The 26,892-nt window shown below is 34.8% G+C and overlaps 1 protein-coding gene across 9 annotated transcripts in view; it reads right to left on the bottom strand.

The window, feature by feature from the left end:
- The window catches only part of SENP7 (SUMO specific peptidase 7), a 189,669-nt gene that overhangs the window by 10,056 nt on the left and 152,721 nt on the right, over positions 1-26,892 (bottom strand). For all 9 annotated transcript variants that reach the window (XM_032299249.1, XM_032299247.1, XM_032299248.1 and 6 more), the window contains 7 exons: positions 23,326-23,472; positions 16,633-16,666; positions 13,156-13,335; positions 9,584-9,852; positions 7,856-7,989; positions 6,275-6,391; positions 4,281-4,403 (listed from right to left, as the gene is read on the bottom strand). In XM_032299249.1, the coding sequence (XP_032155140.1) occupies positions 4,281-4,403; positions 6,275-6,391; positions 7,856-7,989; positions 9,584-9,852; positions 13,156-13,335; positions 16,633-16,666; positions 23,326-23,472 (1,004 nt within the window). The remainder of the gene's footprint in view (positions 1-4,280; positions 4,404-6,274; positions 6,392-7,855; positions 7,990-9,583; positions 9,853-13,155; positions 13,336-16,632; positions 16,667-23,325; positions 23,473-26,892) is intronic.

Raw genomic sequence — 26,892 nt, 5'->3', positions numbered from 1 at the left:
CCAACTGTTATATCTATGATTAGGGAGGTTTTAAAACTCAATGGGCTGAGTGTGGTAGCTCATGCCTGTGATTCCAGCTACTTGGGATGCTAAGGTGGGATGATCACTTGAGATCAGGAGTTGAAAGCTAGCCTGGGCGACATAGTGAGACTCCTGTTACTAAAAATATAAAGAAAATTAGCCAGGGTGGTGACACACACCAATAGTCAGTCCCAGCTACTCAGGAGGCTTGCTTAATCTCAGGAGTTTGAGGCTGTGATCACACCGGTGCACTCTAGCCTGTGTAACAAAGCAAGACCCTATGTCTAAAAAATAATCAGTTAATTTAATTAAAAATCTTAATGGAGGAGGAAAAACGAAGCTTTTATTCTTAGATTTTTTTAAATAAAATTCATCTCCCTTCCTTTCATACACAAGGAAATGAAACTACAGGATGACATTAAATGTACCCACCACTCATCCATCTTTCCTTTCTTCAACAAATATTTCTTAGGTTCAACAAATATTTATTAGGTTCCTAAAAACAAATAATAAAACTCACCTACATTGCTCTAGAAGTATTCATAATCTAATAAGGGCAGAAAAAATTATCACAAATAACTAAAATGTGTCATAAGAGGTACAAAGGAATTATGGTAAAGCAGTAGTCTCCAACCTTTCTGGCACCAGGGACCAACTTTGTAGAAGACAATTGTTCCAGGGACAGGGCTAGGAGGGATGGTTTCAGGATGTAACTGTTCCACCTCGGATCATCAGGCATTAGTTAGATTCTCATAAGGAGCGCACAACCTAGATCCCTTGCATGCACTGCTCACAATAGAGTTCATGCTCCTGTGAGAATCTAATGCTGCCACTGATCTGACAGGAGGCAGAGCTCAGGTGGTAATGCTCGCTCACCTGCTGCTCACCTCCTGCTGTGCTGCCCGGTTCCTAACAGGCTATGGACTGGTACCAGTCTGTAGCCCAGGGGTTGGGGATCCCTTTGTTAAAGTATCTAAGATAGCCACCTTGAACAGGGTTGGCTTGCACACATACAAATACTACTTTTTTTTCTTTACCTAATCAGGGGAGTTAAGGAAGAAAGATATAAAACCAAGTTTGGTTGTCAAAAAAAAAAAGGTTTTAGGAAGGAATAAAATGACATTTAACAGGGGGATAAAGGTGGTATGTGAATTCTGGCTCAGTCTCTTGGATGAAACTCTTATTGAAGAAAAAAAGCAAACCATTAATTTCTTAATTTTTATCAAGTAATATAGGAAACTGAAATCGTTGCCCCACCTTGTTCATCTAAATAATACCTAACCAAAACCATATGAGTAAACATCAGGAGTAACATAGGATCGAGAATGAGCTCAAAGATGTGACAGCAATTAGACACTATGTGGAAGACTAGCCACATAAAAAAATCAAAGTCATATATTTATTGAATTTTCTCATTTCAGAAGGACCCAACCATTACAATGACTATAAACAATTACTTTCAACTAGTACATAATCTGTTAATTTGTTTTCTATTTGAAAATCTTAAGGATAGACATCTGGTTTTATGTTTATGTTGGTATTTGGCAGATTTCCGGATTATGCTAACCTTATTTGCTTGAGAATACATTAGACATAGAATGAGGCAAGGAGGATAGGAGAAAATATGAGGGCCAAACATAATCTCTTATTCCCAGTTCCTGTGTAGAAAATCCTCAACTAAATGTTTAACAGTTCTTTCAGTAATCAATGATAGGCACTATTATCATCTCGTATTTTTAGTTCCTGCTATGTTCCAAGCACTGGGCAGGGCACTGGGGATAGAGTGGAAAATAACACAAAGTCCCTAACTTCATGTAGCTTCAAATGAGAAACAGAAAACGAAGAATCAAACAAACAAAATGATTAGGGATCGTGCTGTGAAACAAATTTTTTAAATGCCAGGATAAGTTGTTTCAGGCGGAAAATAGGAAAGAGTTTAGCAAATCTGAAAATGGAAAAGAGGTAGGCTGAACTTAAGTATGGAAACAAGGAAACAATGTTATGAGATGAGTTTAAGGACAGGGAAAAAAGTCAGATCTTGCAAGATCTCATAAAGCATGGTAAGGAGTCTGCCGCTTCCCAACACTAGTAGTTTGAGCCTTTCGTTGTGGATTTATTGGCCATTGGAATTCATATCTCTTGCTGCTCTGATGGCTTTTACAAACTGATTTGTAGGGATTCTTTGTGTAAACACTAATGCTTATTCTGATATATCAAATTGTGTGAATACTTAACAGACCAAGCATTAGTATTCACACATTTCGTGTGTGTGTGTGTGTGTATGTGTGTGTGTGTGTGTGTGTGTGTGTGTGTAGTATCTAGTATCTTATCCATCTTACCCTAGAGGATGCCACTCATGTAACTTGGTTTTTATTATGTATATAACAATAAAGTATATATCTATTTTTTTAAAAAAACTTAGTAATATAGCAGAATAAACTACTTTCATTTCCTTAGTTTGAAGATGGGTATACCAAATTCACAATCTCTACATTGAATAATCTTAAAATAAAACATGAGATTAAGTGCATGATACAAATCATTAAATTCTGTATACATAAAACAGAAAAGGAGGGCATCAGAAATGTTATCTAATGTATTTAATAAATCTTCCCCTTCCATATGTCCCTCCCCACTAGCCCTGACTATCAAAAATATTTTCAAATTGCTGTTTTCTCCTTAATTGATTCTGGTCGATTTGTCCATCAGACAAATTCCAAACCTACAAAGCCACTTAAAATAGAGCTGACTGTACATCCCAGTTTGTCTAGGAAGCCCTAATATATACACACTCATTGCCTAGTGTATCCACTAACAGAGCCTCCTGTTATTCTCACAAGCATCCCAATTTGGACCATAAATTATATAGTCACAACACTATGAACAACAGAAGGAGTTGAACCTTGAAATTGGAAAGCTACACCCAACTTTGGAAAACTTACATAACTTCTCTAAGCTTCAATTAATAAAGACAATGACAAGAATACTATAGAATCAAATAGCTTTATGTTCACTGTCTTAGTTTCTGGCAGGCACTCAATAAATATTAATTAGTCTCCTATTCCTACCTTCTTTCTCCAACAATATATCCAATTCAAGCAGTTTATCCATTAATCCTCTTCTAACTTGTTTATTATTCCTATTATTTTAATGAGATAAAACAAACTCTCATAGCCATTTTTTTAAAGCAGTCTAATACAATAAAACTTTGGACTAGAAGTTAGAAGGTAAAGATTTAAGTACCAACCAGTTCTGCCATTCACTAGCTGTTCATCTTAAGTAAAATTTATTAATCTTTATTAGACTGCTTCCTTATCTGAAAAATTGGGATATAGTTTAGATGCCCTATTGAAAGGCACTGTCATGATAGAAAAAACTGAAATAATGTCAATAAATGTATGTTGTAAACTGTAAAGCAGTACACAAATGTTTACACTAACTTTTTAACTAATAACTAAATTTTATTATGAGTCTACTCAAATAGATCACACAAATTGTTAAGCATGGGAAATGGGTGAAATGCCTCATGCTGCAACAACTGTCCAAGTTTCTACTGTCTAAGAAATACCTTCTTTGTGCCTATCCCTACACACTGCTCCACAGTTTTAGTATTAACCAAAAACATACTTGGGCAACAATCAGCTAAATCGTGCAAATATGGTATTTCCTATAATGTTGCATTGGCTTAATTAAATAGTCTGTCACTGGGGGTCCAATCAGGAAAACCAAAACAACCCTATGTAACAGAATGTAATGCAGGAAACTGGCTACAGCATTACAAAAAAAAACCCACAAAGCCAAAAAAGGGGACAGTGAGACAGCCAAAGATTAGCATAGGAGGAAACTGCTGTACCTGCAGGGTAGAGAAGAGCAAAGAGAAGTAGTAGCTCCAGATGGAAGCTGGAGTTACAGCAGGTCTGTCCTGTGAGAGGTGGACTCACAGAGGAAATACGGCCACTGCCCAACGCAAAGAGAGTAGGGAAGAAATAAACTAGCTTCTTTCTTCGTTGCTCTCCAACGTCCAGGATTTCCCCCAGGGACATGCAATTTAAATGAAGACTGCAAGTGTCAGCCTTCCTGTCATAGGCAGCAAAACAGTGGAAAGATGGGAAATGGCTCTCAGGCAAACAGACCCAGGACCTACACAAATGGTAGTACTGCCCACTCTAGGAGATACTATAAAGAAGCCATTTTACTAGAAGCATTCAAAAAGAATATATTTTCTCTTAAAACTTAAGTACATTCAAGGGTTAACTTACGAAAGATTTGGATTCTCTTCTGTTAAATTATTTTCCTTTCTTGTCAAGCATTTATAGAAAAAGCTACTAAAAATGTGACTTCGTTCAACAAGTTCATCTGATGCCTTCTCCAATATAAGATACCTGTAAAGTAGTAACCCAAAAATAGTCAATTATTTTTAGATTTTACTTGGCCTTCCCTCAATTGTCTTATGTGTTCTAGAAATTTTTATTTTTCATCTGTTTAGATTCAAAGCAATCTTGCAGTTTCCTCTGACTTCAGCTTTCAGTTTGGTTAGTTACCTAGACTTCCATCATGTAAAGCAGAAATTACTCACTTATTCATTTAATTAACAAATATTTATAAAATTCCTAACATGTGCCAAATACCATGTTTATACTAGAGACACAAAACAAGAGGGAAAAAATAAAGTATCTGCCCCTGTAGAGCCTATAATCCAGAAGAGTGGGAGTAGAAAATACTAATCAAATAATCATATACTCAAATATAAAAGTGAAATTATGACACTGCTAAATAAGTCTAGAAAAATGTTAATAACTGTGATATGATTCATTTCTAAATTCTTAATCCCTTCCTGTACTAACACAATCCTTCCATATAAGCTCATAATTCAATCACTAAGTAATTAACCTTTTCATAACTAGAAAACTCTGCTATTCTTAATAGTTTATGCAGGCTTGAAAAGGTGCAACTGTTTTCTAAAAATGGAGTAGCTAGAGTTTGCAGATCAGAATAATGGAAAGGAAAGAGCTATACAGAGAACTCTAGACAGCTGCAGAGAGTCCTCCTCAAGTATTTAGCAGGGTATGAATCGCTGAATGTATGTGAGGAAAGTATCCAGGGGCAGGGAAAGAACTACTCAAAAAGATTAGAGGGAATGACGCCACATGTTCACAGAGTCCAAGAATGGTGCATGTTGCTATCAGCCAGACTGGAAACCTCGTAATTCCTGAGACATTGGGTAGAGTACTCAAAAAGGTCTTTCTACAGTAGTAAGATTAAGTTGTTGGCCTCATATAACAAATCTTAAAGGCATCAAACTTTTTCAAAATAATTTTACTGTGTCCCAAAACAAAATTCAAGTATTTTGATAAATACAAAAATATCCAGCATCCAATAAAAATATTACCAGACATGCAAAAGTGCAAAGAAATATGACTCATAATGAAGAGAAAAATCAGTCAATTGAACCCAGAACTAACAGAGATGTTAGAATTAGCAGAAAAGAATATTAAAAGTTATAACTGTATTTCATATATTCAAAAGGAAACATGGAAGATATAAAAGAGATCCAAATTGAATTTCTAGAAATTAAATCTATAATATCTATAAATATAATGTGGGATTCTGACCCGAGTCACTGGAATAAAGATTACTAGCATAATTAGTAAAACAATAAGCCTTAGGTAAGATTATAATAAATTTTATTTGGGAGGGATCTGTGAAATAGTTAGGAGATATCTCCACCAATTGCTGGAAATCTAGGTCAAGAGATACACTACAAATGACAGCTAGAAGCAAATTTCCCTTGTATTAAGTTTTAAAAGTCTTCATACCAATTCCTGCAACTTTGGCTATACAAAAAGTTGAGGGAAAAATTAAGTGATAGGGATTTTTTAAATGATAGTTAAATCTTACTGTTCTTAAAGACACAATAGATATCTAAACAGAGCTGCTGCTTTTCAGTTCCCAAAATGATTTGTAAGTAACATCTTTCACCACTATAATAGTTAAAGAAATTTATATCAAAAACCAACAAACAAAAACTAAAAAAGCAGTAGGTTTTCTCAACTATATAGTGTCCACAGTAAGTAAAGGAATGAAACTGAATTAGTCAATTCTAGAAAACCTTGGTAAGCAAAAATTTTCCAAATCTGAAATCTTGGCAGGTCACTTTTAATGGGAATTAAAATAATTCAGAGATAACGACATTTATTTTAAATTTCTCAGTAAAACCTGTAAAACATGAAAGATCATTTATCATTGTACTTACTTAAGGTAAAAATCAATGATTACATCATTAAGAAACTCCCCTTCTTCTAAACACTCCAGATCTTCATTAGTTACTCCTAGTCCCCCCTTAGTAGGTGGTGGAGGATATACAATCAACCTTAAAAGTAAAAATAAAGTTAAAATATATTGATATTGAAAATCCTATTATCTAAGAGATTTCTTATATGAAACAATAACTGGGCAGTAGTATTCTATAACTTAAATCTGTGGGGTAAAAAACATTTGACAGGGCATAAACAATTATATTTTCCTCCCTTTATTCTCACGAGCTACTAATTATATACTCCCATTAAGTATTATCTTTTCTTTTCCAATGCTTCCCATGTGGGCTAGTCTCAACAGACTGCTATCTGAATTAGTCTCAGTATTTGTCTAATCAATAGGTTTTATCTCACAATCAGTTACAATACCATAGAAGAGGTTTCTCTTCTCCATAATTTTTAACTTTAAATAAACTGATGTAATAAAATGTAGCTTTTCCTTTCTCCACTTTCTACGTTTGAATCCTCAAGACTAGAGTTCCCTTCCTTCCAGAAAAGCCAGCAGTCAAAACTGTACTCTGCTCTTGGTGGCTAATGTGTACCAGCAGCTGAGCAAAAAAGAAATAACATGGGAGCTCAGGAGGCAAGTCTCCCTATAGTAAAGTGCCTGCCATGTAAAACTCAAGAGACCATAAAGGAAACAAAGAATTTTACCACAACCAGAAAGTAGTAGAGAAGAGAGGTCAGCTAATTAGTCGTCTTTCTGCTGGCATTCTCTCTTAAAGCTTAGAAATAAGACTAGTTGTGAATTCCTGGCTATAATCTTGGAATAGGTAAAGCAGTACTCAATGAACAAATGTAGTCAGTAATGAAGGTATATATATGTACTTCTTGCATCAGAAAGGTTCAGGAGGATAAGAGTCATCGACACTGATTTAATTTTAGTATCATGGCACCTAAATCAAAAAAGAAAACTGTAAATTTAAAGTGCTAATATGATAGTTTCTATCTTATTGGCTATTTTCCTGTCCTATTCTTTCAAGTGTCTTTTTTTCAAAACAAAGAAATAGAATCACATGGAGGTACAGCAATCACCCATTAAATACACAGACTCTATATTCTGCCTTAGCATCATGAGAAGACATAGATGAAATATGAACAAACAAGCAATTTCTGAAAGGGAACTTGTAACAAACTCCCAAGTACCTTAAATCGAAGCATACTTTAGTAAGCAATTTCATTTTCCCTATCATATGTTCAGATAAGGAATGTAGGATTTTTAAAATCATACATTGCTATTCAAATATTTTCAATGAACACTTTAATCTTACCAAATATGACACTTTGGCTGCCATTTATGTCTTACTGACATAAAGGTAAGAAAAATGGCACCTATTTTTCTCTTGATAAATTTTTTAACTTCCTCATAATTTCCTTTAAAAAAACCTATGTCCATTATTAACTACCAGCATGAAAGTAAAACTTAAAACATTTCAAAAGGTAAACTACTAAAAAGCAGCAACATGAATAAAAATTACTAATACGCCTATCTACTACAAACAAGCTATGACAGTACATACTTCTGGACAGGTCCAGTGTGCCTGACTTCTCGCCATTCTTCATCTGGATTGGATGTAATAGAAAGGGAGTAGCAACCACTGCTTTGCTTCTGAAGGAAGGTGTAAGTAGGCTTGGCTGCATCTGTATTTGAGGGCTGATAGAAAGTGGCAAGGAAAAGGGTTTAAAATATCCTAACTTTCAAAAGAACAAAGTCAAAACCTAGACTTGTTAGAAAAAATGTGACTTTAAATATCCCTATGAGTTATAGCTATATTTTTAGATTTTCTATAGATATAACCAAACCAAAATAATACTTGTGATCAAAAGATATTATATGAACAATGGTCAAAAATTAACTTGAAGTACTATACATAGATATGAACTACAGAATTAAAGACGAATATAACAATTTTGCAGTTCAAAACAATCAAAAAAGGTAATAGGAAGACATAAAATTACAAATTAAGAGGCTACATTTATAATAATGTAATTCCATTATTAAATGGAAAATCTATAAATTTATATATACAATATAATTAGAATGCAAAATTTTTACAATATTATGCATAAAGAAAGAGATGAAGTCTCATACTTTAACACCAATGTGGCTTTCTATAGGCCTTTTGAATAAAAGATTAGCCCCAGGTCAAATTCATGTGCACATGTGTGTATATGAGTATGCCATAGCTTAATAAATTTTCTTTCTAGAACTACTGGCAGAGATATATAAGCTACATGTATATTACCAACCTCCTATAAAAATAAACATAGCGTTTTAAACTTACTGTTTTCAAGATAATTTTAGACTTACAGAAGAGTTGCAAAAAAATCAGACTTGCCCAAATTCCCCTAATCTTATCATTTACAACCATAATACAATGGCCAAAACTAAAAAATTAACATTGGTATAATACCATTAACTAAGCTACAGACTTTATTCTGACTTCACTAGTTTTTCCATTAATATCCTTTTTCTGTTACAGGATCCTACAATTCCTTAGTCTTTCCTTCTTTTTCATGCCCTTGATACTTCTAAAGAGTACTGGTCAATTATTTTGTAACTGGATTTGTCTCATTTTTCTCATAATTATATTGAGATTACATATTATTGGAAAAAAGACCACAGAAGTCATGTGGTACCTTCTCAGTGCATGATATGAAGGGATGTGTTATGTCAGTAGGTCTTATTACTGGTGATGTCCATTTTGATAACTTGGTTAAAGTGATATCTACAAGGTTTCTCCACTGCAGAAGTTACTACTTTTTGTAATTAGTACATATTTTAGGCTACAGTCTGACATTATGTATACATTTTGTTTCTACTTAAATTTTCACTCAATTTAGCATCTGTCAGTGGAGTTTGACTGCAATCATCATAAATATAGTTTTGTACTGATGGTTTTATGTTTCCCTTATTCCTTTTCATTTATTAATTGGATTTTTTTCTGAAAAATAATTGTCCCTTAACCATCACATATTATTTATTCATCCATTTCCTAACTCAGTTATCTATTTATATCAACATAGACTCATAGCTTTTTATTTGAATTTTTTATTTGGTTATAATCCCATGCTGTCATTACTGATTTTGTTTAACAAATTGTTTCAGCTTTGGCACTGGGAATTCTTTTGGGTTGGTTCCTGTGCCCTTTTCACAAAACGTAGCATTGGAAAGTAGCCTAATACCAATGAATAAATGTTTTCTGAATCACCCCCTTCTCTGCTAATTCTATTAATGATGTGCTGACCTGAGATACTGGATTCAGCTTCATTTCTTCAGCAACAGCAGAACCAGCAGGGAAAGAACAAGTTGAAGCACAGTAATAATGAATAAAAGAACTTTCTTTTGAAGAGAGGTTCTGAAACAAAGGAAATGCCTGAACCCAAGACAGTGGATAAGAGAGCTCTAATTCTCCACTGATGGTACTTATTTCCATCATAATATCTTTCAACTTCAATTCTTCTCTTTGTGAAACAGGATTGTGTAGTTCAAGGAAAATGAATTCACTAGACTTTGCTGCAAAAGGAAAAAATAATTTCTATCAATAATATTATTCTTCAAGAGGATTATAATAAAATAATTTAATTATTAATAGTAGTAAGGTTGGAATATAACCCAAAGAATTTTCTATTTTAGGTATTAATCAAGGCAAATTAATATCCCAAAAATAGGCCATTAGTAACCCAGAGCCAAAACTCACAATTGGTGGACTCCTGCTCTACTGCACTAAAATGTCACAATAGTACTGATGCTGTACCTCCAGTGCCTGGCATTTAGTAAGTCATAGAAAACATTTGTTAATGAATGTATAAGTGAATGAATAATTAAGTGATAATTATTTTTCTCTAGCCTCCTTTATGAATCAACTCTATCAACTAGGAAAGTATTCCAATTAAACACCTTCTGCATTTTCTCCTCAGTCATTTCAATGGTGATCTCAAAAGACATTCTCTCCCCACATAAGGCTGATAAATGGCTATTTCTACTTTTCCCACCTTCTCTGCTATTTAATCATGAATTTTCCTGCTAGAAGTAATTAGGACAGGAAAGTAACAAATTTTAAAGTTATAAAATTTAGTTCACTGCTTAACATCTTTACTGTGCAGGAGAGTAGGAAAAGGATAGATCAAACCGGTAAAAAAGAACCTTACTAATTTGATTGATACAGTTCTAAACCTGACTCCTTTAGGAGTTGGAGACTAAACAAAGTTGAAAAACATCTCCAGATGTATATTATGTAGATAAGTGTTACAGGTGAATATGGAAAAGTATTCAACCCAATCTTAAAGGAACGATATATGAGTAAACTGAATTTCACTTATTAGAAACTAAAAGGCTGAAGGCAAAGACTTCTATATTTTATTTAACTTTGCTGCTAATTCTGCCACAGTTAATTATAGCAAGAAACTATCAAAGGCAAGAAACTCATAACAAAGGTAGTTGGCCAGGCACAGTGGCTCACATCTATAATACTAAAACTTTGGAAGGCCGAGGCAGGAGGATAGCTCAAAGCCAGGAGTTTGAGACCAGCCTGAGGAACATATTGAGAGCCCATCTCTACAAAGAAGGGACAGGACGGGATGGGACAGGATGGGACAGGAAGGGAAGGGATGGGAATGGATGGGACAGGAAGGGCCGGAATGGGAAGGGACGGGAAGGGTCAGAACAGGAAGGGACAGGAAGGGACAGGACCATACTGCCCAAAGTAATTTACAGATTCAATGCTATCCCCATCAAGCTACCATCTACTTTCTTCACAAAATTGGAAAAAACTACTTTAAATTTCATATGGAACCAAAAAAGAGCCTGCAAGGCCAAGACAATCCTAAGCAAAAAGAACAAAGTGGGAGGTATCATACAACCTGACTTCAAACTATACTACAAGGCTACAGTAACCAAAACAGCATGGTCCTGGTACCAAAACAGAGATATAGACCGATGGAACAGAACAGAGGCCTCAGAAATAACACCGCAAATCTACAACCATCTGATCTTTGACAAACCTGACAAAAATAAGCAATGGGGAAAGGATGCCCTATTCAATAAATGGTGTTGGGAAAATTGGCTGGACATATACAGAAAGCTGAAACTGGCTTCCTTCCTTACACATTATACAAAAATTAACTCAAGATAGATTAAAGACTTAAATTTAAGACCTAAAATCATAAAAACCCTAGAAGAAAGCCTAGGCAATACCAATCAGTACATAGGCAAGGGCAAAGACTTCATGACTAAAACACCAAAAGCAATGGCAACAAAAGTCAAAATTGACAAATGGGACCTAATTAAACTAAAGAGCTTCTGCACAGCAAAAGAAACTATCATCAGAGTGAACAGGCAACTTACAGAATGGGAGAAAATGTTTGCAATCTATCCATCTGACGAAGGGCTAATATCCAGAATCTACAAAGAATTTAAACAAATTTACAAGAAAAAACAACACCATCAAAAAGTGGGCAAAAGATATGAACAGACACTTCTCAAAGGAAGACATTTATTGAGCCAACAAACATGAAAAAACCCTCATCATCAGTGGTCATTAGAAAAATGCAAATCTAAAGCACATTTTATGAGATACTATCTCATAGAACGGCGATCATTACAAAGTAAGGAAACAACAGATGCTGGAGAGGATGTGGAGAAATAAGAATGCTTTTACACTGTTGGTGGGAGTGTAAGTTAGTTCAACCATTGTGGAAGACAGTGTGGCAATTCCTCAAGTATGTAGAACCAGAAATATCATTTGACCCAGCAATACCATTACTGGGTATATACCCAAAGTAATATAAATCATTCTACTATAAAGACACATGCACACATACGTTTTTTGTGACACTGTTCATAATAGCAAAGACTTGGAACCAACCCAAATGCCCATCTATGATAGACTGGCTAAAGAAAATGTGGCACATATACACCATGTAATAGACACCAAGCTTTTTTATGCAGCCATAAAAAAGGATGAGTTCATGACCCTTGCAGGGACATTGATGAAGCTGGAAACCATCATTCTCAGCAAACTAACACAAGAACAGAAAACCAAACACTGTGTGTTCTCACTCACAAGTGGGAGTTGAACAATGAGAACACATGGACACAGGAAAGGGAACATTACACACCGGGGCCTGTTGGGGGCTGGGGGGTATAGGGAAGGGATAGCATTAGGAGAAATACCTAATGTAGATGATGGGGTGATGGATGCAGCAAACCACCATGGCACGTGTATAACTATGTAACAAACCTGCACATTCTGCACATGTACCCTAGAACTTAAAGGATAATAATAAAGTTTAAAAAAAAAAAGAAAAAGAAAAAGAGAACAGAAATTGCCAGGCATGGCGCTGTGCCCCCGTAGTTCCAGCTACTTGGAGGCTGAGGTGGGAACATCACATGAGCCCAGGGGTTTGAGGTTGTAGCGAGCTATGAACATGCCACTGCACTGTAGCCCAGGCAAGAGATTAAGACTGTCTCAAATGAAAAGAAAGAAAGGAGGGAAGGTAGTCAAAGATGACAAATGACTAAAAGTTAAGGCATTCTTTTTTTTTTTTTTAAAGAGCTTATTATTTTCAAGGTGAACAACATTTAAGTTTTTAAGTTATTCTTTTTTATTTTAGATGAGAATTTCTATTGGTTGAATACAACTAGAAGGAGAAATTATGTGAATTAAATAATCTACCCTAAAATTAAGGAGTAAAATTATTTTAACTAAATTAAATTAATTTCAAGTCACTGAAATAACATTCTATTAAGTTATTTTGGAGAAAAACTATTTATAGGATGTTTCAAGTTATCCTGAAATTTAGAAATCATTACACTCACATTGCTGGCTTAATGCAGAGTGTTCTAATTGGGTCTGAATCTCTTGAAGATAATCCGAAGAGACCCAGAAGAAAAGAATAGCATGGCTCCTTTTACTATGACCATCATCCTTACTTTTCCATAACCCAAACCGCTTTAAATGTGTGGTATCCACTAGCAATGAAATCTCATTCAGGGACACTGAAACAAATAAAAGGTAACAGTTTAAAAAATGCATCCATTTAAGAATACACCACTTAAACATTATATGATACTTCTTCATACACTACTTTTGAAAAAGGAATTATATAGAAGTTTTTTCAAAAACATATTTCCAATGCATTTTGCTAACCTTAGCTAAAATGCCCTAAGCATTTTAAAAACAAATCACATTACAATCAGGAAAGGCTAAATAATTATTAAATGACAATTAAATAGAGATTTAATCTCTCTCACTATATGATTTCAGTTATATCCAGAGAGGGAAAATTTGAGATTAAATATTCATAACATAAAAACTCTGTCCAGAGAGAATTCTCTCCAGGAATTCCGACATCATTAGCAAAAGGGGGGGAGAAAGTCTATCAGTGCAGAAAACTAAGCATAGTATAACTCAGAAAATTATACATTTCCCTCTTTTCTAGCTTGGTCAATACTATAAACCAAGACTCCAAGTGCTATCATAGGTCAATTTCTGCCCATCTTTCTTCTCCTAAAGTATTTGCATTCCACTATACACACAAGCCACTACCAAAAGAGTCTCAAGAATATTATGAGATTCTGAATGGTCTAAGGATATATATCTTTTAAAAATCTTCCAGGTTTTATTTCTTAAAACCTCTAGATAATCATTCTACATTATTAGTCTTTCTCCCTTTTAGGGAGCTAAAGGAATCTCCTCTGAGGACTTTTACTCTTCAATTCAAAGAAACATAAAAACACTGATTTAAAGAAGTCCTGAAGGCCACCTAGTTCCACTTCAAAACAGCAAGCAACTGAACCAGGAATACAAATATCAGTCAAGCATAAACCCAAGATGGGCACCTATTTGAAACAAACCTCTTAGTATTCCTCCCAGCATTATTTCCTGGAACTTTGCTACTCAAAGTGTAGTCTAAGCTGAGCCTGTGACTTTAGCATCAGCATCATCTGGAAGACTGTTAGAAATACAGAGTATCAGGCCCCACCTTACATCTACTCAATCAGTAATCTCAGTTTAACAGCCCACTCCACCCCATGATTCATATGAACATTAAAATATGAAAATCTTTCCATGATGAGTACTCAGGTAATTTACCAGTCATCTTAATGTTCCCAAGCCAGTCATTCTATTCAAACTATAACTCTTCCATTCTGAAAACTGTCAGTAAAACTGGCAGCACAGACTAACTGCTTAAATTAAAACCAGAACGAGAGCCCTCAGAATACTACTCAGCATTTCTTTCTCATGAATCTCACAGTCCTGCAAGTACATTTGATATATTTCAGTAAAATCTACACAAATGTTACTAATCTAATTGTTCTAGGTGTTTGGAATGAAAGCTAAATTTTCTTTAGGTAGACAGCTTTAAAATATTATCTTTTTAAAAAAGGAACTTAACACCATCATGAGAAAAATTTATACCTCGTTACCAAGTTTGCCCCCAATATATGGTTTATTCTGTTACAGGTGTATAGCAGATACTAAAAGTGGGAAATGCCTCCCCACTTTTCCATTTCTTCTTCTTCCTTAGCAACAGAACCCTAATTTTACTGAGGGAAGCAAGATATATAGTTTTGAAAACACTATTTCTTAGCTTCCTTTAGAAAGGGGTGTCTGGCCATGACTAGTTAGCTAATAAAATATAAGCAGAAAAGGTTAGGTAGCATGTATATCCAGAAGGCTCCTCAAAACGGTAAGAGATTGGTAGCATGTGCTCTGTTTATGGTTTTCCCCTTCCTACTGCTTTCTGTCTACTGTACCAACATGATGATGGAGTATGAGCTACAATAATGGCCATGAGACAAGCTTAAGGATGCAAGTCATGTGTCAGGAATGACAGAATAGAAAAATGCAACTCATGTGTCAGGGTCATGTGTCCCTGATGACCAAGAAAACATCATATCAATTCGAGATTACCTCTAGATTTCTTCTATGTGAAGGAAAAATAAAATATTTTCTTTATGCCACTGTTACTAACAACCAGACATAATACCTAATATAAATATGGATAAATCAATTTTTCCCCAGATGCATAGAGAAAAAGGAAACAGTTAGACCCTCAGGTTCCCACCTACAAAAGCCTTTATAGGCATGCCTTGTTTTAAAAAGATTTTGCATATGGGAACTTGGACAGAATTTGAGGAAGAAGACTAATATTTTCTTCTTCCATTATAAAATTAAAAACCTATTACCACTGAAGAGAGTATTTTTCCACAATTTCTAATGAAATTTGTCTTTTAAAAATTATATGTGAAAGAAAAATTATAAAATAAGAAAGCAATATTATAAATATTAACCATGAAAATCTAAAATATCATTTTTGATGTTTGTATCACAAGAATTTGAGAGGTAGCTCTCTTTGTTACCCAGGTCTTGAACCATAAATTATAGTGCTATCTTTTCTGAAATTGTCATCCCCTTTCAAAATCACATGATTTTGTTTGTTTCTTCTAAAGAAGAAATATTATATTATGCCTTAATAATTTATTAATATTTCCTATTTAGGATTATCAGTATACTTATTCTGTGCCTTTTATATTCGTACTACTTAATTAAGATATAATAAGTATTCAAATTATTAGAACAATTATCATAACATAGTTTCGGATTCTGTGCATAAAATATCTGTGGAATCCAACTAAATCCAACTAATCCAACTAAAAAGCTACTTTGATAGCATCTCCAATCTTGGAACAGAAGCTGCTTCTTCTCTAATATCTATCTGTGCCATTTGTGTGTTTTTCTTCCTTGTTCTTTTTATAATTCATTACATAAAAAGATTAATCTCTACTATTTATAGGTTTTTTTAGTGTCATAATTTATTTGGAAATGTTTTCAGTTGGGAAGAGAATGAGAAAATGGTGCTAGTGTCTATAAGCTGCAGGTACGTTTTCCAGTCTACTCTCCCTTACTCAGACACGCAATTGTATAAAATTCTCTTACGCTCTATGCAAAAACATTTTACACGTTTGTGTGCAATATTAAACATTTTCCTTATGCTTCTTTCCTTATAGTTACGATTGTTATTCATTTTTATATATACCAAAATATTCTTGCTATCAAAACTGTATATCTGTTAATCCCAAGAAATTGCCATGAATCCTTTAATATTGTTTGATTTATAGTCATTAAAACAACAGCATACTATTCACAGAACAAGTCTATTATAAAACATTTTTACTCCATTTGGAATTGCTAAAAAATATTAAGGTTATTAATTATTAAACTTAATTTTATTTAAATTTATACTCAAAACTACAGTAAAAAGGTAAGGTCATAAGAGAATGATAACTTACCTTGAAATGGGATCTTAATATATTTTGTTGTGATCTGAAGAAAAAATTAAAAGGCAAACAATGAGTTAACACTCAAAATGTGTTACCATTCAAATTAATTTTTCAATTCACAAGTTGATATTCAAAGTCTACACTATAAGTGCTCAAGCCTTTTTGTCAATAAACCAATAAAATATTTCACTACGAAGACTTAGTTTTACAGAAATTTTAAGAACCCCATGTTAAGTAACTTAATTCCCAATATGCTCATTTACAAAAACCAGCAAGACTATTAAATATATTTTTCAAAAATGTTTTCTGAAAATTGAAAGGCTAAGACAAAGCCCAGAAGAAACTGCCAAGAGACCTCTAAGTAACAGCAACTCTGGTAAATATAAATATCCCAGATAACAGGATTTGATTTTTGGCTTTGCTGACTCAACAGCTGACGATGATCCCCTTAGTGATGAACTCACACTAATAACCAAACTCACAAGAAACTACTGAGCAAACCAAATGCCAACATATTATATATTTTTTTTAATTTTTTTGGAGGAGTCTCGCTCTGTCACCAGGCTGGAGTGCAGTGGCACAACCTCTGCCTCCAAGGTACAAGTGATTCTTCTGCCTCAGCCTCCAAGTAGCTGGGACTACAGGCACGTGCCACCACGTCTGGCTAATTTCTGTATTTTTAGTAGAGATGGGGTTTCACCATTATTGGCCAGGCTGGTCTTGAACTCTTGACCTCGTGACCCACCTGCCTCAGCCTCCCAAAGTGCTGGGATTACAGGTGTGAGCCTCTACACCCATCAACATATTATATTATTTATAATGAGAAATTAAAATTGTCAGAAGGCTTGTTTCCCACCTGGTTTGAACATTCTGTTTCTGTACAAAAACTACCAATTATAATTTAAAATTTGCTTTTACCACATAAAAGCAGAACTAGAAAAATCACTTGTGTAATATGAAATGGCTACAAAAGTCATAGATCCAACTTGATTCACAACAGTGATACACCTGTCCAAATAACATAAAGTAAGTCCCTAAGCCAGAACATTCCCTTCCCTGGATGACTTTTAGATGGGTACCACCAACATCTTCATTCCCAGCATTCCTCTTCCTTTGTTTCATGTTATGAATTCCCTTCTGACTGAGGTTCTTGCTCTTTCTGCTCCTTCTGTCCCAGGACACTAATTTTCTCTAGGTATCTTTTGTATATATCTGACTTTTATAATAGGGTTGTGGAGCACCTGTAAATCTTACATGTACTGTCTAAAACAGACTTTTGCTTTGAAATTTGCTTTTCCATTAATGTCAAATGAATTTGTACCTATTTATTTATTCTTTGGTTAAGTTTTGTTGTTAATACATTTTATTGATCGAGTAGGATATAGTCTGTGAGCACATAACAAAATCAAAATGTTCTTGGTACGTGAGCTCCGTAAAAGTATCATACAATGTTTGGTGAATCCACAGGTTTACTTTGACTCCATTTATTTTTCAATTTAAAAATTATTTTATATTGTACTTTCACAAATATAAAGCCCTATATTCCATAGGGTAGGTAAGTCAGCCACTAAAGCAAAATGTGAGGTAACAGAACATAATTAGCTAAAAGCTGAGCTTGGAGTTAAAACCCTGCCTCTATTGTCTCTACCACTTTACACAAGTTATAAGCATGTAAACTTAGATAACTTACTGAACTTCTTTCAGCTTTAGTAAGACCCTGAATCAAGGAGAGCTGTTATCATTAGACACTAGCATCTGATCAAGAATGTTATGTAGTTTAATTAAATATTATCATTAAATTAAATTAAATTAAATATTATCATTACGTTCACATAATTGCCACCATATTTAATGTCTATTTGTCCCTTTCCAAACCCTTTCTGGCATGTTTCACAGGGTCTTTAAACCAATAAAATATATTTTGGCAAATGTAAATCATTGCTTCTAAAAAATAAACAGAAGGGGTGTTTGCTTTTTAGAGTCTGTACCGCCATGACTTCCAAATTACAAAATAGAAGTAGTACATCTGTATGCCCCCCACCTCTCCTCACTACATTATTATCTCACCCTCCCCCATGAAGTGCTCAGGAGCCACCAAACTTTTCTACTTGGCAAGGAGCTGATATTCATTTATACCACTGAGTAATGACGAGGCCAGCATGTTACCTCTCCAGAGTTATAACCCTGCTCCCTCCCAGCAGACTTAACCCCTGGATAAAAAAATAATTAAAAATTCATGGCAATAAGGTAAACCTGGTTCTCTGAAATCATACCAACTTTGTTTAAAATTAAGAATAAAGCTGATAATAAGAGATATTTTATAATTTCTTACAATAGCTAGTACAGTTCTCTGAATATAGTATTACTTAATTTCTGGCACTATCGACAAAGATTTTTAAGAAGGAAATGTTTACATTTACTGCAGCATTTGCTACACTAAAAAAAATAATTTAAGGTCCAACTATAGGAATATGGCTCTAGTTTATGTAATAACTTCCAGCCATAACTATTTTTCAATTCAGCTAAATTGTAACTATCATAAGTGAGAACAGTATCTCTAATGTCTACAATAATGTTTAACATATAGTAGGTAGTAGTCACTGAATATATGAAGAATAAATGAATTTAATTCTCTAATATCTTTACCCACCAAAAAAGAAAAGAATTCTCAAAAAGAATACCTTTTTTAAATTCTTTTATTTATTCTCAGTTATTCTCATAATTGAGAATATGTGGTACTTGGTTATCTGTTCCTAGGTTAGTTTGATGAGGATAATGGCCTCCAGCTCCATCACATTTCCCCAAAAGACAAGATCTCGTTCTTTTATACCTGCGTAGTACATGGCATATATGCAATACATTTTCTTTATCCAATTTGTCATTGATGGGCATTTAGGTTGATTCTATGTGTTTGCTATTATGAATAGTACTGCAATTCACATGCATATGTCTTTGTGGTAGAATGACTTGTATTTGTCTAGGTGTCATACCAGTAATGGGATCGCTGGGTTGAATGGTAATTCTGTTTTTAGTTCTTTGAGGAATCACCACATTACTTTCCACAATGACTGAACTAATTTACACTCCCACCAACAGTATATAAGTCCTTCCTTTTCTCTACAACTTTGCCAGCATCTGTTATTGACATTTTAATAGTGGCCATTCTGACTGGTGTGAGATGGTATCTCATTGTGGTTTTGATTTGGATTTCTCTAATGATCAGTAATACTGAGCTTTTTTCATATGCTTGTTGGCCACATGTATGTCTTCTTTGGAAAAGTGTCTGCTCATGTGCCTTATCCACTTTCTAATGGTTTATTTTTTCCTGTGAATTTAAGTTCCTTATAGATGCTAGATATTAGAACTTCATCAGATGCCTAGTTTGCAAATATTTTCTCCCATTCTGTAGGTTGTTTACTCTGTTGATAGTTTATTTTGCTATGCAGAAGTTCCTTAGTTTATCTAGATCCCATTTGTCAATTTTTGTTTTGGTTGTGATTTTGACATCCTCGTCATGAAATCTTTGCCCGTGCCTATATTCAGAATGGTACTGCTTAGGTTGTCTTACAGGGATTTTATAGTTTTGGGTTTTGCGCTTAAGTCTCTAATCCATCTTGAGTTGATTTTTGTGTATGGTATAAGGAAGGGGTCCAGCTTCAGTATTCTGAATATGGCTAGCCAGTTATCCTAGAACCATTTATTGAATAGTGAGTCCTTTCCCCATTGCTTGTTTTCGTCAGCTTTGTCAAAGATCAGATAGTCATAGGTGTGCAGCCTTATTTCCAGACTCTCTATTCTGTTCCATTGACCTGTGTGTCTGTTTTTGTACCAGTATCATACTGTTTTGGTTACTATAGCCCTACAGTACAGTCTGAAGTCAGGTAACATGATACCTCCAGCTTTGTTCCTTTTGCTTAGGATTGCCTTGGCAATCGGCCTCTTTTTTTTTTTTTTTTTTCCTGATTCCATATGAATTTTTTTCTATTTCTGTGAAGAATATCATCAGTAATTTGATAGGAATGGCATTGAATCTACAAACTACTTTGGGCAGGATGGCCATCTTAATTCTGTTGATTCTTCCTATCCATGAACATGCAATGTTTTTGCATTTGTTTGTGTCGTCTGATTTCTTTAAACAGTGCTTTGCAGTTCTCATGGTAGAGATCTTTCGCCTCCCTGCTTAGCTATATTCATAGGTATTTTATTCATTTTGTGGCAGTTGTGAATGGAACTGCATTTCTGATTTGGCTCTTGACTTTGCTACTGTTGGTATATAGGAGTTCTAGTAATTTTTATACTTTGATTTTGTATCCTGAAACTTTGCTGAAGTTGTTTATCAGCTGAAGGAGCTTTTGGACTGAGATCCTATATCTAGAAAATTTATATATAATATATGTAAATATAGAGAGAGAATCCAGACATCGAATCATGTCATCTGCAAACAGGAATAGTTTGACTTCCTCTCTTTCAATATGAACGTACTTTATTTCTTTCTCTTGTCTGATTGCCCTGCCCAGGACTTCTGACAATTAATTTTTAGGACCACTTTACAACACTTATTGAATACTTGCAGTCCCCTACTATTTGTAATAGTAAAATATTGAGACAACTGAAATGACCAACAATTAAAAATTTTTAAAGACAATCAAATATCCCAAAATAAGTAAAGGAATTAAATGAATGAAACTATGGTAAGGTATAAAATAGTACATATTATATAATATCCCTTTGTTTTAACATATATATATATATATATGATGAATATGCAACTATATATACTATATAGTGAGTGGCAGCTGTCTCTAAGCAAGATATATGTGTCTGTAACATTGTTCCTTTACTAATTTGTTTGTGGTTTTTTGCTTAATGTCGGTTTTGAGCATAACATGCCCATCTGACTGTGTAATAATATAAGTGTTATCTTAACAGAAATTCCATTGTTGAATATTTATATTGTATTTTTCCCCCCTGGCTAATCATTACTGGCATATAATCAGGTTAACTGACTTTTTGCCATTACAAAGAACTCAACAGAAACAACTGGGTAAACCTGAATTTAAAACAATAAAGTAAAATAGGAGAGAAAATCCTGAAAAATGAAAAAAATTCCTTAAAGAAAAAGAATTGTAAAATCACACCAGACATGCCAAAATCAGTGAAAACCAGTGGCCAAAAAATAATAATTTTAAATTAAATCATTCTTGAGCTTTCAAAGCAATGTTGACTACATCACAAACTACCATTATTTGCAGTTCCCGGAATTTGGGATTAGGTTTATGTCTGCATGGCTACCAAGTAAACAACAGGTACTTTATGTCTTATTCATGTGCTCTCTTCTCTGTGAAGCCTTTCCTGATTCCTCCAGACACTGATAGATACCTATTGCCATATGCGCCCTCCTTGTACATACTTCTGTTTTACATTTTACCATAATGTAAATATTCACGTGTCTCTTCCATTAGATTAAAAGTTCCTTGAAAGCAGAAACCATATCTTAGCATTTTAATAAGCTCTGTCTTATCCCTAATACATTGAAATATTAATGAAACTGATATAAAAATGCCTAAGTTACTAAATCTGACACAGTCACTTCAACAAACACTTAAGTGCCTACTTAGAGTTGAAACATTTATGGAAGGTATAAAAGGAACTAAAACTGTTGCTCTTTACCGTAAGATGCTTAAAGGCTAATGGAGAGGTTTAGACAAGAACATAAGTAATTATAAAACACAGAGTAAATCTCAGAAGTACAAATGAAGTGTTGTAAGTATACAGCAAAGAAAAAAGTTAATTCTGTCTGACAAGGAGGGATCAGGGAAAGTTTCCTGGAAGAGTCAGTATATCAAAGAAGCTTTAAAGGATATTAGGATTTTTAAAAGTATAAATGGTAAGAAAATATAGAGAACTGGCTGGGCGCAGTGGCTCATGCCTGTAATCCCAGCATTTTGGGAGGCTGTGGCAGGTGAATCACTTGAGGCCAAAAGTTTGAGACGAGCTTGGCGAACATGGTGAAACCCAATCTCTACCAAAAATACAAAAATTAGCCAGGTGTGGTGGCATGCACTTGTTGTCCTGGCTACTCGGGAGGCTGAGGCACAAGAATCACTTGAACCCAGGAGGCAGAGGTTGCAGCGAGCTAAGATCGCCCCACTGCACTCCAGCCTGGGCAAAAGAGTGAGATTCTGTCCACCACCCCCCACCCCGCAAAAAGAAAGAGAGCGAGAAAGACAGAACTGAGTAGAATCCAGTCTCACTTTCATATACAGTAGAAGAGGAAGAATTTTTTTTTAATTAGAAAAATAGAGTGGGATTAGGTTCCTGAACATTCTTAATTTAGAAATTTGGAGAAGTCAGTTTACAACCATTTAAACTAGCAAAACGAGATTTCTTCTTCATGCTTCAAACGATACCTTGAAAAAATTTTTACTTTATCATCAACTAACTTTTAGAACCCAAAGATTATCAATTCTACAGGTGATTTTTTTTCCCACACATGCTTTTCATCAGAGTAGTCAGATTAGGTAGGATTTTAGGAAGGGAGAATTAAAGACACATTTCAAATTGAGTATAATGACTTTCAACATATCCCAAGTGTCCCATATAAAATAAATCTTAATTCTATTCTCATTTGTGCTAAGAAAAAAATGAAAATGCCTTATCCAAGATCCAAAACTAGAAGAAAACTAAAGAAAATATACTTACTGTAACACAACCTTTAGAAGCTCCTTTTATTTTACCAATATAAACAGAAGTAAATATAAAATCCAGTTGTAGATCCATCTCATTACTAGGCATAATACTGGAAATGTTTTCCATGACAGGATTATATGGGCATAATTCAGATGACATCTAACAAGGAATAAGTCATAAAATGCATATAACTGTATTATATAAATGGTGAAAATAACTTTCACTGTCAAATTCTTCTATAAATTACTATTAGTGAATTTTTGAAGAATTTTATACTTTTCTGTGAAGAAATCATTATCGAGACTTTTTTTGTGAAAAAATGTATGACTTACCTTTGAGAAAATTACACTAAATAGTTGAATCCAAAATTAATTTCACAGCCTAAGCTCCAGAAATATATACTCCTGTCTCAAAGCCATGGTTTCACATTCAGTAGTCTCGAATAGGTTTTATTCATTTTTAACTTGACAGAAAATATATGTACTTTGTTTAAAATGAGTTTTTAAATATATAATCTCTTTAAATCCCCACAACCACTATAGGCAGGATTTTTAGTTTTACACTTCATAAATAAAGTTAATGGGTGTTTACAATGGTTAAGTGACTTGACCAAAATTATGTGATTAGTAAGAAGCAAAACAAAGATTCAAATGCAGGTTTCCCTCTCTAGGTCCAGCGTCACTTCAACCACATAAAATTGTTTCCATTAACCAAAATAGCTTTCTTGCTACTCCCCTTTAAAAAATTATTTTTATTTTAGATTCAGGGGGCACATGTGCAGATTCGTTACAAATGCATATTACATGATGCTGAGGTTTGGGCTTCTATTGAACCTGTCACCCAGATAGTACCCACCAGGAAGTTTTATGGCCCCGGCTCCCCTCATCCCTCCCCCTACTTTTGGAGTCTCCAATGTCTACTGTTCCCATCTTTAGGCCTGTGTGATACCGTACTTTTAATGTGCCATGAAGGAATGTAAATGCCTAAGAACCATCTGTTATATCAAATCTATATGCTTTATTGTATACTCTGTTTGAAGACAACCAACCAGAAATAGCTTATACTTGCCTAAAACCTCAAAAATCACATCACTTCCACTCAAATGACTATATAACTTTGCTTTTATATAAAAGAAAAATGGGCAATATCAGCAGCAACTCTTTCTCACAATTTCTTCTAAATTTTCCACTACTTTCAGATGACTTTTTCAACTTTTTCAAATGTGCCTAACCTCTGCACATTATTCCTAACATCACACATGACTAAATAAATAGATTACCACTAAAGCAATTATTATGCATATGTACTCACTCCCTCTTACCTCTAGCAAATGTGACTAATCCTCACCTAAAACACGTATCATTACTCATTATTTTAAACCCAGCTAATAGCACCATTTACCTGCTTAATTGAATTTCTTTGTCATTCTCATGTTTATTTATACTACTACTATATTCACTTCACATTTGCTTAAAAATACTAGCTGGCTCCTAAAAATGACCAATCCATATTTCTCATAATTCATTTTAAACTGGAATGAGACAGCATACAGATGTGGCATTCTGCCATATATGTCTTGGTAGATCTCCACAGTATTGGCTGCTTGGTTGTGATTATGAATTTAGTAAATTCTATAAGATATGTTATTTTCTTATAATATGATCAGTTCATACTGCATTGTCAATTGATACATTGCCAAGGCCTAGTTCTTCTACAAGTTTAAATTCATTATCCACATTGTCACTTCTAATTATATATACAACTAAATCATCAAGTAGGATATTGATCCAAACTGGCAAAAATGGTTACACTTTTGCAAAAATTCAGAACAAAGCTGCTGAGGTGATTTCTACATGGAATACCAAATGCAAAAGGAAATACCCATGAAACAATAATCAGACCAAACTCTTCATCACACACTGCAAAATGACAGTCTCTGACATTATTCAAAAACGAAACAAAAGAAGTTTACCATTATTCTGCACTGGTGGTCAATGATAATCTTTTCTTACAAATAGAATAATCAGAGGCTAATAATGAGAAAGAGCACCAGCCAACAGCAGTAGCTCATGCATGTGATCCTACTACTTTAGGAGGCAGAGTTAGGAGGATTGCTTGAGCCCAGGACTTAAGAGACCAGCCTGAACAACACAGAAAGACATCATCTCTACAAATAATATATATTTTAAAAACATGAGCCAGGCATGCTGGCACAAGCCTATGACCTCAGCTCCCTGAGAGGCTGAATGAGAGGGATGCTTGAGCCCCAAGAAGTTGAGGCTTCAGTAAGCCATGATCACGCCACTGTACTCCAGCCTGGGAAACAGAGAAAGACCTTGGAAAGAAAAAAGAAAAAGAAAGTGAAAAAGAAAAGAAAGAGAGACAGAAAGAGAAAGAAAAAAAGAGAGAGAGACAGCACGAGTGAGTGCGAGAGGGAGGGAGAGGGAGGGGGAGGGAGAGAGGGATGGAGGGGGAAGGATTTGCAGGGAGGGAGAGAGGGAGGGAGGAAGGAAGGAAGGGAGGAAGGAAGGAAGGAAGGAAGGAAGGAAGGAAGGAAGGAAGGTAGGTTGGTCGGTCCAAGATGGCCGAATAGAAACAGCTCTGAAGTGCAGTTCCCAGAGACAACACAGAGAGTGAGTGATCACCGCATTTCCAAACGAATTTTTACTGCCCACAGACCAGGGGATTCCTGGGCGGAAAAGCGCCACGAGTTTCCAGCACAGCTATTTCAGCCGGTGCAGCAGGTCTCCGCACAAAAACTCACACAAATCTGGGCACCGTTTCAACTGATGCCTGGACCACCTAGGAGACAGAGTCACCTATTCAACTGAAAAAGAGGGGGCTGAAACAGGGAGCCAGGTGATCTGGCTCGGTGGGTCCCACCCCACAAAGACCAGCAATCTGAAACACTCTGGATTGAAAGTTTCACAGCAAGCAGAGCTGGACTAGGGACAATCCAGCTCTGTGGGGGGAAGGACATCAGCCATTACCGAGGCAGTACACCACTATCGAGGCACAACTTCAAGGAAAATGAACAAGTGGCTCTTGAATGTTGACTGGATAAACAATGAAACGAAGGCAAAAACTAAGATATTGTTCAAAACCAACAAGAACGAAGACACAATGTACCAAACTCTCTGGGACACATTTAAAGCAGTGTCTAGAGGAAAATTTATAACAATAAATGCCCACATGAGAAGCAAGGAAAGATCTAAAATAGACACCCTGTCATCAAAATTGAAAGAGTTAGAGGAGCAAGATCAAAAAAACTCAAAAGCTAGCAGAAGACAAGAAATAACTAATATCATAGCAGAACTGAAGGAGATAATTATAGACACAAAAAACCCACAAAAAATTAATAATCCAGGAGCTCGTTTTATGAAAAAATCAACAAAACAGACAGACCACTAGCCAGATTAATAAAAAAGAAAACAGAGGAGAATCAAACAGATGCAATAAAAAATGATAAAGGGGATATCACCACAGATTCCACAGAAATTCAAACCAACATTAGAGATTATTACAAACAACTCTATGCACATAAACTAGTAAACCTGGAAAAAATGGATAAATTTCTGG

Source organism: Sapajus apella, unplaced genomic scaffold (assembly GCF_009761245.1).
Source record: "Sapajus apella isolate SASKATOON/1434 unplaced genomic scaffold, GSC_monkey_1.0 scaffold40, whole genome shotgun sequence".
NCBI lineage: Eukaryota > Metazoa > Chordata > Mammalia > Primates > Cebidae > Sapajus > Sapajus apella.
The sequence above is the reverse complement of the archived record's forward strand: the minus strand, read 5'-3'. Positions and strand labels throughout refer to the sequence as shown.